Source organism: Limulus polyphemus, unplaced genomic scaffold (assembly GCF_000517525.1).
Source record: "Limulus polyphemus unplaced genomic scaffold, Limulus_polyphemus-2.1.2 Scaffold551, whole genome shotgun sequence".
Lineage (NCBI taxonomy): Eukaryota > Metazoa > Arthropoda > Merostomata > Xiphosura > Limulidae > Limulus > Limulus polyphemus.
Window position 1 is genome coordinate 421155 of NW_013666161.1, and position 15357 is coordinate 436511.

Here is a 15357-nt window from a genome sequence, read left to right on the forward strand (position 1 = left end):
GTTTGTGAACGACTTTGCAACTATAGCTGCTCCATTGCATGATTTGACGAAAAAAGGCCAGAAGTTCGAATGTACAGTTTTTTGCAGCATGCTTTCAAAACATTGCAAGAAAAATTGGCTTCATCTCCACTTTTAAAGCTTTCAAATCCCTCACTGCCGTACATACTGGATTGTGATGCTAGTAATGTCAGAATTGGAGGAGTGTTGTCTCAGAAAGTGGGCGAAAACGAAAATGTGGTGGCCTACTTCAGTAGGGTCTTGAGTAGACCAGAAAGGATCTACTGTGTAACATGGAAGGAACTTCTTGCTATAGTAAAGAGTCTGACATATTTCCATCCTTACCTCTATGGGGCTAGGTTTACCATCAGGACAGACCATGCTGCATTACGCTGGTTAAGATCATTAAAGAACCCAGAGGGACAACTGGCACGTTGGATCGGAAAGATAGACCAGTATAATTATGATACTGAATATAGAGAAGAAAAATCTCATAGAAATGCCAATGGACTGAGCCGAAGACCCTGCAAAAATGACTGCAGACATTGCTGCAAAAGAGAGGTTGAACTAACTGAAGAAGTTGATGATGGTGAAATGGAACCAGGTATAGATATTAAAGCAGAGCATGAAAAAGATCAAGATTTAAATCCAATAATTGATTTTCTAAAAGCAAGTGTTTTGCGCCATGCTTGGGAGAAGGTGTCTAGTTTAAGCCCTGTGACAAAGAACTATTGGGCACAATGGAACCAGTTGAAGCTTGAAGATGGTATTCTTCTCTGGAGATGGAAACTGCAGATGGGAAAGTGACGACCTGGCAAACAGTTATACCGAGAAAGTTACGGAAGTTGTGCTGCGTCAATCCCATGATAGTTTAACAGGAGGACATCTCGGAGTTAAGAAGACTGCACCATTCTTCCACATCTTGCCTCATACCTATCCAGTAAAATCTCTGTCGTAGGTGACTCAATGGACATGCAGTACATGTTGTGCTAAAAGGGGACCCAAGCATAAGGGACGTGCTCCAATGAAGTTATATCAAGTTGGCACACCAATGGAAAGAGTAGCCGTTGACATTGTTATCGTTAGGAGGACTGGACTTGGCATTACTTTTACCAGATAATCTAAAAGAATAAGCCCAACGAAAGATCAATGTTACAATAATATGTAGAAAAATATCAAATCCTAATATGGTGATACCCATGTTTTTTGGACACTTATAATGATAATATAGCCCAGGAAATAAAGGTCTTTTAAGGAGGGGGTGACCTGGACAAACTTACGAAAAAGCTTAGATTTGTCATAAAGTTGTTATGGGACATACTATGTAACGTATCAAATATCCCTATACATTCGACCCTTGCTTCCCCCATTGCCTCTCGAACCTCCTAATTGGGGAATTCTGACTTTTTACAAATAAAATTCGATATCTCAGCAACAGAATGAGATATGTAAAAAAAGAGTTTAATGTGCATACAGTGGGACATCAGAATACATTTATTATAAGACTCCCTATCTTACAGGGAACTTACTAAAATTTCTAACTTTCATTATTATTATTACTTTTTTCAACACTATTTTCATGAATATCAAAATACGGAATGAAGATAAGGGATCAAGCTGTCATAATGAACCATCAGCAGGTACTTAGTAGAATAACGTATGAGCCCCAAGGTCTTTTTCAGCTTAAATCATAATTCAAATGTGAATTAGCTCCAGACCCACCTTTGTTTGATGATGTCTCACTGCGAAAGTCTTGTTAAAATACCATCCTGATAAACCCGCCACAAAAGAAGAGAAAAATTATCGAAGATCAGCAAAGTGAAACTCGGCTAAAATAAGATTTAATGATAACACGCAAACAACAACTCCACAAACTGACTCTCTGGTATATTATTCCAATAAAACGACTGCTTGATAGCTGCTTATGTTGGTGTGCATATGGCAGAAGATTTCAATTTGTCAAAAAATTACCGAGGCTTTGAAAATGTCAGCGAGTAGAAGTGCTGCGGTAGTAGTTAGTTAAAACACCAACTTACTGACATTAATGGTTTCACTTGTTTGTGTGAATGACACATTGTAGTTTTCAAAGCCAGCAACAACTAGCAAACCCAACGAAACATGCTGTATTCCAAATATTGTAGAGTTTTTTTTTTTGGAAACGCATAACTCTTTGCTATTCATTCATTCCATAACAACATGTTATGCCACTTCAGATATCTAATGTAAAGACAAATTGAAAGCATTACAGGTTTTGAAAATGAATCCTGACCAATAGGAATGAATACAAGTATTTTGCAGGAACCATGCTACAAATAATTCTATGCTATTCCACTGCTTAGATACCAAATTTCAAAAGCGGGGTGAGTGGGTGGGGCAAGTGTCGGATTCTTGGGAAGTTTTTATATTTTGAATAATATTTCCATAATAGCCTGAGCAAGGAAGCACGTTATACTAATATAATAATGGGTAGGCAAACAACGATTTATAAGCATAAGGAATAGTTTTTATTGATGGTGAAATATAATACATGTTTTGACAAAACAAGTAGTATGTTCTGCCACCAATAAAACGCTTTCTTATACTTATAAGTCGTTGTTTGCCTACCTATTATTCCATAATAACCTGATGATGACAAAACCTTGTCGAAACGTTGCACATTTGCTGTTATGTTAAACTTATACTAAACTTTTTCTTCATTACCCATTCAAGCCGTTTCCAACCATTATTCGTGCATAAATTTCACCTCTTGCCTTATATATATATATATATATATATATATATATACATGTTTGTTTGTTTGTTATGAATTTCGCGCAAAGCTACACGAGGGCTATCTGCGCTAGCCGTCCCTAATTTAAAAGTGTGAGACTAGAGGGAAGGCAGCTAGTCATCACCACCCACCGCCAACCCTTGGGCTACTCTTTTACCAACGAATAGTGGGATTGACCGCACCCTATAACGCCCCCACGGCGAAAGGGCGAGCATGTTTGGTGTGAAGAGGATTCGATCCCGCGACCCGCATATTGCGAGTCGAGCGCTCTAACCACCTGGCCATTCCGGGCCTATATATACATACATCTCCTTACAGTATACGCAAAAATCACCTATAAAGAATTTAATTAATTAATTATTTCTTTCCACGCGAATAGCGGAATGGGCAGGGACATGGGCGCCCACAGGAAGAGGCAAGGGGGTCACTTGACCCCCTGGGTTTTAAAAAAGAAAAATTACTAGATATGTAAAATTATTTTTCTATGTTATTGGAAAATCATAAGGAATTTGTATTTCGATTTCTTAATGTTTTCAAATTTGAGTTACTTGACTCCCCTATTTTTTTTCTGCGGGCGCCCTTGGGCAGGGAGGTGCGCCCCTAACTTGCAAACATATGTATAAAACATATTCAAAGGTGTAAAAAATAGTCTGAAATACTATTAAAATACATCATTTTTGTGAAAATTATAAAAAAATTCGAAGGAGCAAGCCCCTGAACCCTCTAGTACGACTTCGTTATTCAGTTCTTTTTATTCCGCCAAAAGTAACAGGGTAGCAGCCCTTTAAAATACTTCTACGTACGCCTTTGATAACTACTATACATCATCATAGTTCTATTTTTACCAGTAAAACAATCCGTCTCTCGAAATAATTAGGAACATTTTAAGATTATAATACAAATTATCATCTAAGAGAATATCTGAAACAAATGTTAAACAAAAGAAGAGACAGTGAAACATACTGCAATAGAAATAAAGTAAAATATATTAAAATAACACAGCAACTGAAACATATACTAAGAAACATGAAAGAGAAAAGTTTCAATGTATAAAAATAATATTTTAAATTTATAAATATACATATTTTTAATATAATTTTTCTTTGAGAAAAATATAACAAATTTAAAAAAATCAATCTTCTATATAATAATAAATAGTAACTTTGGTGTCACGTTTTCTTACAATCTGACTGTAATTTGTATGCTGTCTCTTCACAACGTGGTTAAAAAGGTGTAAAGATGGGTCGTATGCATGCTCCTGGGTAAGTTGAGAAAAATATCATTTCGTAACACGTATTTTTGTTGTTTTTTTGCAGCATTTTGATTTTCTGTTCTACTTTTTTAATGTAATTTTGTGGGAAAGCTATAACTACGTAAAAGAGTTCCACATGTTATGGAAAATGCCAAAGTGGAACATCGAAGTGAAAATGGCCGCCGTTTTTATTCACTGAAACATAACCTAACGTTAGGCTTAGAAGTAAGATGTGAACGCATAAAGTTAAAAATATTAAGAACTTGACCACTGGGCCCATCGAGATTACCCATCATCCAATAACAATATTATGCTAACACATAAAATAGAATCCTTCACATCAATTTATTTATCCAACAAAAGCTTAACTTTGAAGTTTACTGTTTACGAATTCAAATTAACTGTACCGTAGTCTCTGGAGGTACTCATCTTTGCTCTCACGCTAACCATGTTACTTTCGAGTCTTGGAAAAGCACCCAAGTGTCCCAAGTATTTTAAACGAATATGTACGTTGATTTTAACTCTATCCTTATGTGTAGGGCTTAGGTTTTTTCTTCTTTTTTTTTGTAAGCTTTAAATTTTAATTTAAAATTAAATATTTCAATTTCCAACCATCAACATTGTCATTACCACATTGCTAGTTATACTTATACTTAATGTATAAGCAGTGTTAAGTCGTCAGTTTATTAATCAGTGTTTGCTTTTGAGTAAAAATAAAATGTCTTGGCCATGTGGCTAAGTTGTCTTAATTTCAGATAGCCACAATAGCTAACATTTATTGTTTATCATAGTGGTTATATTTAAGCTAGTTTAAAATGTGGTTTATATGGCTATCTGTGTGCTATTATTAATATTAATGCTATTCATGTGCAGATAGTGAAATTGTTAGAAGAAAGATACTATCAAACATAGTGGAATTTTGATACTTACCAAACGTGCTATTGGCTTGGTGCTATATCTGAAATACAAAATTCAGTATTAACTTCAAAATGTGAATTATATAGGATCTACAAGTGTAAGAGTAAATAGGCCCAGTTTAATCATAGCATAACCTGATCAACCTAATTGAGACTTGAAAATACAGTCCAAAATCATATTGTTGCACATTTGTAGTGGTTATTGCATAAATATAGCTTTAAACTTTTTAAAGTCATAGGGAACTATGGACATTAAAGCAAAATGCAGACAAAAGATCTCAATTTTATTGAAAACTATGTTAAGGTGAATAAAAGAGTGTAAATATGGCCACTGCCTTCATTTATTGGTTTTATATGATAGTAGCTGAATTGTACATAATCTTATGGTCTGAAAATGTTGAAATACTTAAAACATGTTTTCATCTTGTATTTGGCACATCTGTGGTGCCCATGGCTCACACTGAATGAGTATTTCTGTACAGTGTTACAGATCAGTGAAATTCTGCATAGGTTATTCAAATAATCTATTATTAATCCTGACTGCCAGTAAAACAAAAAGGTGTGAAAATTACAAACCATTGGAGCTAGCTTTGCATCCAAGGCAAATTGTTGCATAGTTAATTTCATAGAAAGTGACAGAAAATTTTTGTCTGCAATACTCTAGCAAACAATGTGGATGTTGAAGCAAAATTGGACAAAATACATCAATTTTATTGAAACTATATGATGATGAATAGGATTAAAAGAACAACAGGAAAGCAGTTCTCTTTCACAGGCTATTTTTCAGACAGGTGTTAATATGCAGGGAAATAAACTTTTTTTTCCTCTTGTGTTTCAGTGGACAAAATGAAACAAAAGAGTGCATAAATGTGCACTTAAAAAAGAAATTCAAGGAATGCTGTGAGGGATTGGATTTTAAACTTTTACCTCAATTACAGCCTTGCTAAATTATCATGAATGTAGTGTACCTTTGGAAGTATTGTTTTGAAAAGCTGTAAGGCACTGATACATAAGTTTCTTTTGTCAACTACATTCTACAGTTATGGTTAAATGCCTAGATAGTTAAAAACTTATTTTTAAAAATACAGTTGTAGGTTGTGAGAACTTTAAATAAAAAATGTTTTTAATATACATATGTTTGCAACATAAATTTATTATTCAGGAACAGTTGACAACTGGTACCAGAATTACTTTGTTTCTGATAGAGAAGGTATAGAAAAATGTATATGTACACTCTGGAATATTCTAGTGACATGTGGGTAGATAGTACTGGCTTCTTTCAGGCAGTGTAAAAACTGAGATATTACTGTTATACATACATTTGTAAGTGGTAAGGTGTTCTAAAGAAGAAAAAAAAGATGTATAAATGTTGGTGGTAAGGTGCTCCATTAAATAAAACTTAAACATTTCTTCAGAAATCCACAGGGGTGAGTTTTCCATCTTTATACAGATTTCTGTATTATAAATTTTGAGGGAACTATTAAAAATTAAGAGCAGTGTTTCATGTATTATTGTAAATACAAACTTTTTTTTTTAATGTGTTCTTAGGTGGTAAATGCCATTTCTGTTAACTCTTGTTTATTGTCCTCTTTATTTATTTTTTAATCTACATTAATTTATTATTGACAGTATGATGGAGGATTTGCCACAACAACTCTTTAATAAATCTGTTAAAAATAAATATTGTTGGCAGTGGTGCAAAGAAAGAGATTCTTTAAATAGACTATATGCACAGTGGAAAATGACATTCCTAGACAATGTTTTTGTATTGTTTGCTAAATTATGGAAGCAATGGCAAAAAGGTTTTTCATGATCAGTATACAAAAGATTAATGACGTATCAGATTACTCTCAGTACAGCTAAGCAACCAAACTCTTAGAGATTATGAGACAACTGCAGGGAGAATAGGCACAACAGATTGTGTGGCATACAAGTTACCAGTGTGTGTTTGTTAGTGAACACTTTGCCATTTGCCTTAGTTCTTGATTTGATTGATTTCTGCAATAAAGTTTTGGGCAACAAGCACTCGGTAAACTTCACATGTCAAGTAAGTGTAGAACACATTAAAATTATTATCTGTGTGGATGGAGTGATCTCTAATGCAAAGCATTGTTATAGTTAGGTATTCTTACATTGTGGTGTTTAATTCTGTTGCTCCTATCTGCCTTTGAAGTTATAATTAGTTAATATTCCATGTCACACAAACAGTTCTTAATTAAGTCATGGATATCTAATGATGACAAAACTAGATTGTTTTCATCTAACTCAAAAAAAATAGTTAAGAGTAAGGATACAGTTAGTAAACTACACACTGCTATAATGAAATTTAAAACCATTTAATTCATAAAATGTATTCTGTCTGGAGACAAAAACTGAGTGAAATAATAATGTTAATTATCAAGTTGCTATTTAAAATGCAATCAAATGATACACAATGTTTTTTGTTTGCTTTCCCATTTGCTGGTTTTCTCAATGCCTTATAGTTTTAGTCTTCAATTCTTTGCTTGTACTTCCACCCTGAATCTATCAGAACCACTTAATTGATTGATCATAATATTCATAATTGTTCAAAGCAGTAATTAAAATTTTTCCTTGAAAAAAGTGTGATAGGTTTAGACAGGTTAAGCCTGGTGTGTTTGGAAATTTTATTTTTTGTGTGCTTTATAATTGTTTATTCTTTAATTGGGTAATATATCTGTTCAGGTAAAGGATTCAGTATGTGTGTGTATAAATGTTATTCACAAACATACACAAAGTTGGTATATGCAGAACATCCATTCATATTTCTGATCATGCCCATAAGAAGAGGTTTTTGTTGTTTTAGATAAAGCAAAGTATGAATGTACCTGTAATTTTCTTTCAGTGACATGTACTTTTAAATTATTTAAGGTATATTTTACATTTTGTTTTAAATTCAATATCTTAATTGAACTTTTTCAGCAAGGGTATATCCCAGTCAGCAGTTCCTTATAGACGCAGTGTCCCAACGGTAAGTTATAATTTTAGATTGTCTCATAACAGAAGATCATGCCTTAGAATGGAATGCTCTTTCAGTTTTTGCTGTTGTTACTGCACACTTGAAAGTATATTAACATAATTGAACTAATTCGGGAATTGTATAAACTGAACAAATACAAAAAAAACTACCAAAAGTGAAGTATGCTGGTGCTATTGAAAATGTACTAATCTTGTACAACAAAACTTGATAAAACAGTGCTATACTCGAATATATCACTGAACAGTTAAAAAAAAAGTTTTTTCATTCTGAGGTGAAATGAAATAAAACATTTCCTATCATTATTGATTTATATGGTATAAGACATTTAAAAGCATTGAACATCAGTAGATCTAACATTTGTGATAAAAATCACAAACTGTAGTTTTTTTTTCTCGCACTCAATCGTAATTCTCCATTTCAAATTAAGAGGTGTGTAAAAATAGTATTGCAGAGCTACCTTTTGTCTCTCGCTAATCACTGCACAGTAAACTGTCCATTCAATACCAGCGTATGGAATGAATACATTTTATAAGGGGGAGGGATCCTTAGGTAAATAAATCATGTGCAAGACTTCTTTTATAAGAAATATGTACCATGTCAAACCACATAAGTATCACTTGTACTGAATGTATATGCCACATCAACCTGTGTAAACATCAAACTGTATATACCGATGAAGAGCTATGAGCCATGCCATGTGAAAGCAACATTTCTTTGTATACTGACTGACCATTTTATTAGGATTCCCACTTAATACTGGATGAACTACTTTTCATCATCATAATAGCTTATACTTAATAGAGCAAACTTGACAAATATTACGGTTTCCTCCAAGTGACTCATTTATGTCAGAAAAGCAAAGGATTACGATGGTGAATATAAATGGTTAATTGGAAATTCTGAATAAAATAGAGTTGTAATTTTGTTGGTCAAGGAAGGTGACTGAAGTTACTCTTTATTTGTTTGAACCAACTTCATCTGTACAAGCATGATTAATTATAGAAGATCTGTTGCCCTGAATGGTTAAAATATAACACAGCATATAGGCATAAACATCCAGGTACTTCAAAATTAGAGGACTCAACACTATCAGAAGAATGTTACCTATATCATTGCAAGACCTCCAACAGCTTCAACTAATGGAACAACAACAGCGTTGAGCAGGTCAGTTGTTTCGCATGGTTTTCTCCTCGTTATCAATCCTTAGTAGAGAAAAGGGGAGAAATACACATTATACTATGTCACTATTCTCTGCCATTCGTTGTTCATAGATTGTGAAGCTTGGGATAAATATTCTTCCAAAAAACTTGCAGATTTTTCCTTTGATTTTACTCCTAAAATTATTCATTGCTTTTTCACTCTGACTGATGGACAAAAGTGTCATATCAGTATGGCTTCAGCAACAAACCCAATAGTCAGTATATGAAGTTTCTTTTTCCCTTTCTTTTCCTTTTGCTTCCAATTTTTAATGTTTTTATGACTTAGAATTGTTCTCAAGTTTTTCAAAATCCCATCCTTTTGGACACTTACTTGGAAGAATATATACACACTTATTGCACTTGCATTTTTCTGTTTGCAACTAAGATGGGTCATATTTAGGCTGGTTCTGTTATATAATAGCTTCTTTAATGCACTCCACCTAGTATAGTTAGATAGTTAAACAAAATCAGTAAGTTAGAACACGCTCGTCTATTGCAATCAATAAAGTCTTTAAAAATGGTCTTTTGCCCTTTATCAGCCACCACTGGTATCATTATGATACACTGACAGATTTGTTTAAACAGCTGTCAGAAAAAAGAATAAAAACAGTGATACTAAAGGATCATTAGCTATATCAAACTTTACAGGTATCACAATGTATTGACAGAAATGCACGTATCGTCAAAACATCAAATTCGCTTCGAATATGATATCTTACATCATCTCTATATGTGCAGATTGTTTTTGCTTGCCACTCCTTGAAACCCCCACCTATCCCACATTTCTTCATGGTTCAGCTGCATCGTAGCATGCAAATAACCATATGACAACTTTCCATCAAGAGGAGAGTGACACACACTCCTGTTGCAGCTGGCTCTCTTTATACTGTAGAACCCAATCTTCATTCTTGATTTGGTACAATAGTGTTAATTTTTGCTTTTACTGACAACTTGACAGTTGTCTTGAACTTCGATTGACAAGGCGGCACCTGTTCATGTCCACAGTATTTCCAACCTCTAGAAATCCTGTTCTGTGCCCAAATTTATCACAAATGCTTAGTGGCATGTCATATTCCAGGGGCATTGCATCTCATAGCAGTCTGTTAACCCTTTGATTGCGATCTACTTGCGTTGTAGGTAGGTATGCAACATCCGTGAAAGTTCTTTATAAAAATGAAACTAGTTGATAAAATAGTTTTAAATTTGACTTGAACAGTCCTAAGATTATGTACTTTTAGAAAAATATTTAATTTTGATTTTTTTGTACTATTTATAATAAAACATTCATTATTTAATCTGAATAGTTGACATGCAATGTGATTTTTACTTTTAGTATAAAAATACTATTTCGTATCTTAGAGTTTTCACATTTCATTTGCATAATCTTTAGAACCTCCTAAATGAATATCAAAAGTTTTTAAGGTAAATGTTTATATTTTGTTTTCCATTTTCTCTATTATATCATTAACTCCAGATATCATCATCAACATACAGTGCAATAAAATGTTTAAAATTAAGAAATGGAAGTAAGTACATAACTTTTAAATTTTTGAAGAATAGTTTCAAATTTCTTTGTCATATGCATAATTTCACATCTTTATCTTTTCACTTGTAGATTATTTTTAATTTTGTTTTTTATTCATTATCCCCAAGATCCACAACATGTCCTGTGCCATGCTCCATTGTTATTATAGGACAAATCTGAGCAAGTCTCATGCACAAATTCCAAACACTTGCGCTCTCACACGCGAATAACGGCATCCTGCTTAGACATTTTGGTAAACTAAACTACAAGTTAAATGTATAAAAATCATAAACATTTCAAATATGCATCTTAAAACACAAATAAATACATAATTAATTAAGATATTAATGTAAAATCTAAATGCAATTCAACTGTTTAGAAAACTAATACACATAAGGCGAGAAACACTTACCAAACATTACATACCCTCGAGAGACCATTGGACTAAGCTTATTTTCTATTTCCTACTCCAGATCCATACACAGGTAGAGGTTTCTACGGGCTATAACTGAATAGTGTGAAATATGCTCTTTCTATTGGTTATAAACATGCCAGTCAACTTCAAAGTGTCGCTTGACAACACAGCTTTGACTTTGCAAGTGGGCGTGGCTGACCTTAAACTTAGAAATATTAGAATGTTGTTTCTTGGAAGTTTCCCCCCAACTAATGAGACTGCTAGAACTGTATTTTCACTGTCTATACTGACAGTCTATTATTAGGAACCCTTAGTTTCTTGTGGACCTCTTAAACTTGAGAATTTTAACCACAGTGGATCACATGACAGCAAAAACTGCAGTTTTAATTGGTGTTTCAGATTTTTATTTTTAAAATAAAGGAATAAAACTTAGATAATAGAAAACCTTAAATTATAATGTACTTCATAATAGTAATTTCATTAAAATTTCACCTCATTTACCACTTCCTTTTTCAAATTCCTTCTTCATCAATTTCAGTCACTGGTGTTTCATCCTGTAATTACCACAATCTGGCTTCACGCACAGCTTTTGTCTGGTCTCCTTTGGGGCAGTCTGGACTATCCACATGTATGGCTTCCATCTTTTTACATGCTGTACACCTTGTTCTCTCAAGATATTTCAAAGAAAATGGTGTATTTTTGTCTTTAGTCTCTGCACCATGATTACCCTTCTTCCCATTCAAATATTCCTTGTGTCTTTGATTTTTTTTACTTGGCTGTTCAACTTTGGTTCTTCCGTATCTAATCTTGCTGAGCAGTCTTCTCCAATACCTTCCATTTTTCCTGTAACTGCATGGTGTTTTCTTCTCATACCATTTCCCCTTTTTTTGTTTGTTCTTTCAGGATCGTTCGCCCTCTACTCCTTCCAGTCGGAAACTTAAAGTTGTTCTTTACGCCTTTACCAAACCCCATTCAAACCTGCTACCTATGCCATTTATCCCTTACAACCCCTTTTCTGTGTGGTTGTTGGAGATCAGATTTTTTGCCATTGAAGTATCACATTTTTTATCAGAAGACCTTAGTTCTACAGTATCTAGATTACAGGTTTCTCCATAAGATGTCAGCAGCTTGTGCAGACACATCTCCTTCACAACAATTTCTGTACCTTCCATTTCCCAGTTATCTTCCTGTTTGGATCCAGATAGTCTTCTATGCCTTATGCATGATCTCAGATGTTATATTGTCTGCACAACTTCATTCCATGGTTCCTGTTCTCATTTATTTACCTGCTGGAACCTTTCCTCTCTAAGTGATGTTTCACTCACCACCCTCACAAGTTTGATTTGCCAACTTATCAGGTTGGTGTATTCATCCTTATCTCCTGATTCCATACAATTTGTTTTATAGGTGTCATCAGATTAGACATCTCACCTTTCCCTGGCTGCCCATCCACATTGTTATTTGAGGTAAATCATCCAGGCTGGCAGGTGGACCACAACCAACACATTCATCTCCCATCAGGTGGCCATTTTGACCTCATCTGGATATCGCATTACACCTGTAGCCATACTACACACATCAATTCAACTGTGATTTGGTACATTTATTAATTTCTTTTTCCTTATTGGGTCACATTCGTCTTCTATATTGGATCCCACTATGTGGCAAGTGATGCCTGTCCAGGTATACTTATTCCTAAATCTGCATTGTACTGACACTAAGGTCAATAATGCCCACCATTGAGATGGGGTGTTCTGCTAGACTGCTGGTAGGTTCTTTCTTGCAGTGTTTTGTGTCATAAATATATCTGTCCCAGAACATACATTCATGGATTAGCACGAGTAAAGCAGAAGGGGATTGCTGCCCATTTCTGCCTCTCCTTCAGTTGCATAAATCAGGAATGGTCTGCTTGTAAAAACAGGGTTTCGCAGTCACCCATTACACTTTCTCTGTTGCTGCATTCCTCTGAACTCTCCAATGCATTATTTCTCCCCTTCTTCCAGTGGTGTACAGGAGTCTTTACCACTTAACAGCTCCTAGCTGCTCGGGTGGTTGACCATGGAGGCTTCCTCCTGAGTGTACTCAATCCCACTCAGTTGAGAGTAGGGACATAGTGTTCTGCCAGTTTAGATGGCATGACTATCTTCCTACCACAGACCAGATGTACAATTCCAGATGCCATGTCGTTTTTAGACTAGAATTTTCAGTCACATGCAGTTCACCCCTCCAGCTGGGAACCCTCTTTCCAACCACCACCTGTATGTTGGTTCCTGGGTGACTGGTGATGGTTTGAACTGGACCAGCCAACATAAGTCCTCGCATGTGAGTGAGCTGTGACCCTCCTCCTATCGCAGACTGGATGATGTATTCCAATGGCACGTGATTTTGGATTGCAGTTGACCCATCACCTTGCTTTCTACAATTGTCTGGATGTTGGTTCCTGGGTTGTCTTGGTTGTGTTAGGTATGCACACATGATAGCTTAGATTCTTGGAACAGAAGTGCTCCTTCCTTTCTGGTTCCTGGGTCTGAGGTGAAGATGGTAGAGGACCCTCCTCCTCTCATGGTTTGGATGATCTATTGCTGGTACCACTGGTTTTGGACTGGAGTTGACCCCCTGATTATGGTCTGACATGCCATAGCCACTCAACACCATGGTCACGTCCAGCTACAGTTGTTTGAGGACCCTCCTCCTACCATTGACATGGTTACCCACTCTCTGATACACCTGCTTTGGACTGGAGTTGATCTCTCGTTTACAGTTGGATAATCATGATTGAAGACCCTCCTACTGTGGACGAGATGATCCATTCCCAGTTCCACTGGTTTTGGACTGGAGTTGATCTCCCAACTATGGTCTGATGTGCCCTGTCCACTGTATACCTGGGGCATGTATGGCTAATTTTTGTCTCTTTGCCACCCATTTAGAGACATTCATTTATCAAGGGTGAAGAGTATACCTGGTTCAGATGTGGTGAGGTCTCCCCATGAGTGCTTTCATCTAACAAGAGAAGTTGTGCTCAATGGGTGTTCTTTGGATGCTTTCAGAAGGGTGCTCATCTAGGTAAATTTTGCACCAGTCAGTGTGAGATTCTAGCTTATTATGTGAGAAGAGGCAAGATATCGTATCAGAAATTAATATTTTTCTTTACTGAAAATATATATCCGGTAGTTGCCTCCGCTCATGCTTCCCAGTCTTGTTCCCAATCTCAAAGTAAAGATTGAGTTCTACAGTATAGAGGGAACCAGATGCAACAGGAGAGTGTCATGCTCATATTTGTGGAGGGTTGTCACATGCTTATTTGCATGTACAACAAAGCTGAACCACACAGAATAGTGGGGTAGGTGGGAGTTTCAAAGATAGTAGCAAGCAAAAAATTTTGCACATATAGATGGCAGCACTGAACAAGAAATGCTATTATGTGAGACCAGGTAAGTATGTATCAGAAATTTTCAGTGTAGGAAAATATTAACTTTCCATAAAGCATTCATATTAATATATTTGATAGATTCAATTATATTCTGCTTAAATTTTATTTGTATTGCAAAAAATATTTTGACTTGTTCATGTTTCCTCAGATCTATTGTAAATACATTGTTTTGTTTTTTTAAGCCTAGTAGTGAATAAAGACCTAGCTTACCCTTCAGTGGTGTTTGTTTCTCAGTTTTGAGCATTTCTTTTTTCAGTGGTTAAAGTTAACTCCAGATGATGTAAAGGAACAAATTTGTAAATTGGCCAAGAAAGGTTTGACTCCATCTCAGATTGGTAAGTTTACAAAGATGTTTTCACTGATCAAACTGACTTAATACAGTGGTTAACTCTCAATATGGAGTCTGTCAATGTGACAGCATGTTAATGAAATTTGGTAGATTATCAGTAACATTACAATGTTTTCACATGCAAAATATCAGTTGTTTTTTTTTATTGTCTTAAGGTTTATAAAGCAATGTTGTTCTCATGTCAGTAAGCATGTTAATGAAATTTGGCAGATTATTCATAACATTACAGTGCTTTTATATGCAAAATATAATTTTTTTGTCTTAAGGTTTATAAAGCAATGTTTTTCTCATGTCAGTAAGCATGTTAATGAAATTTGGCAGATTATTCATAACATTACAGTGCTTTTATATGCAAAATATAATTTTTTTGTTTTAAGGTTTATAAAGCAATGTTTTTCTCATGTCAGTAAGCATGTTAATGAAATTTGGCAGATTATTCATAACATTACAGTGCTTTTATATGCAAAATATAATTTTTTTGTTTTAAGGTTTATAAAGCAATGTT

At 34.9% G+C, this 15357-nt stretch overlaps 1 protein-coding gene across 1 annotated transcript in view; it reads left to right on the forward strand.

The window, feature by feature from the left end:
• The first annotated feature begins 3940 nt into the window (after positions 1-3940).
• Positions 3941-15357, forward strand: part of LOC106459045 (40S ribosomal protein S13) — a 16767-nt gene continuing 5350 nt past the window's right edge. The window contains exons 1-3 of the mRNA XM_013918621.2: positions 3941-4029; positions 7877-7925; positions 14760-14838. Of these exons, the coding sequence (XP_013774075.1) occupies positions 4007-4029; positions 7877-7925; positions 14760-14838 (151 nt within the window). The 5' untranslated portion in view covers positions 3941-4006. The remainder of the gene's footprint in view (positions 4030-7876; positions 7926-14759; positions 14839-15357) is intronic.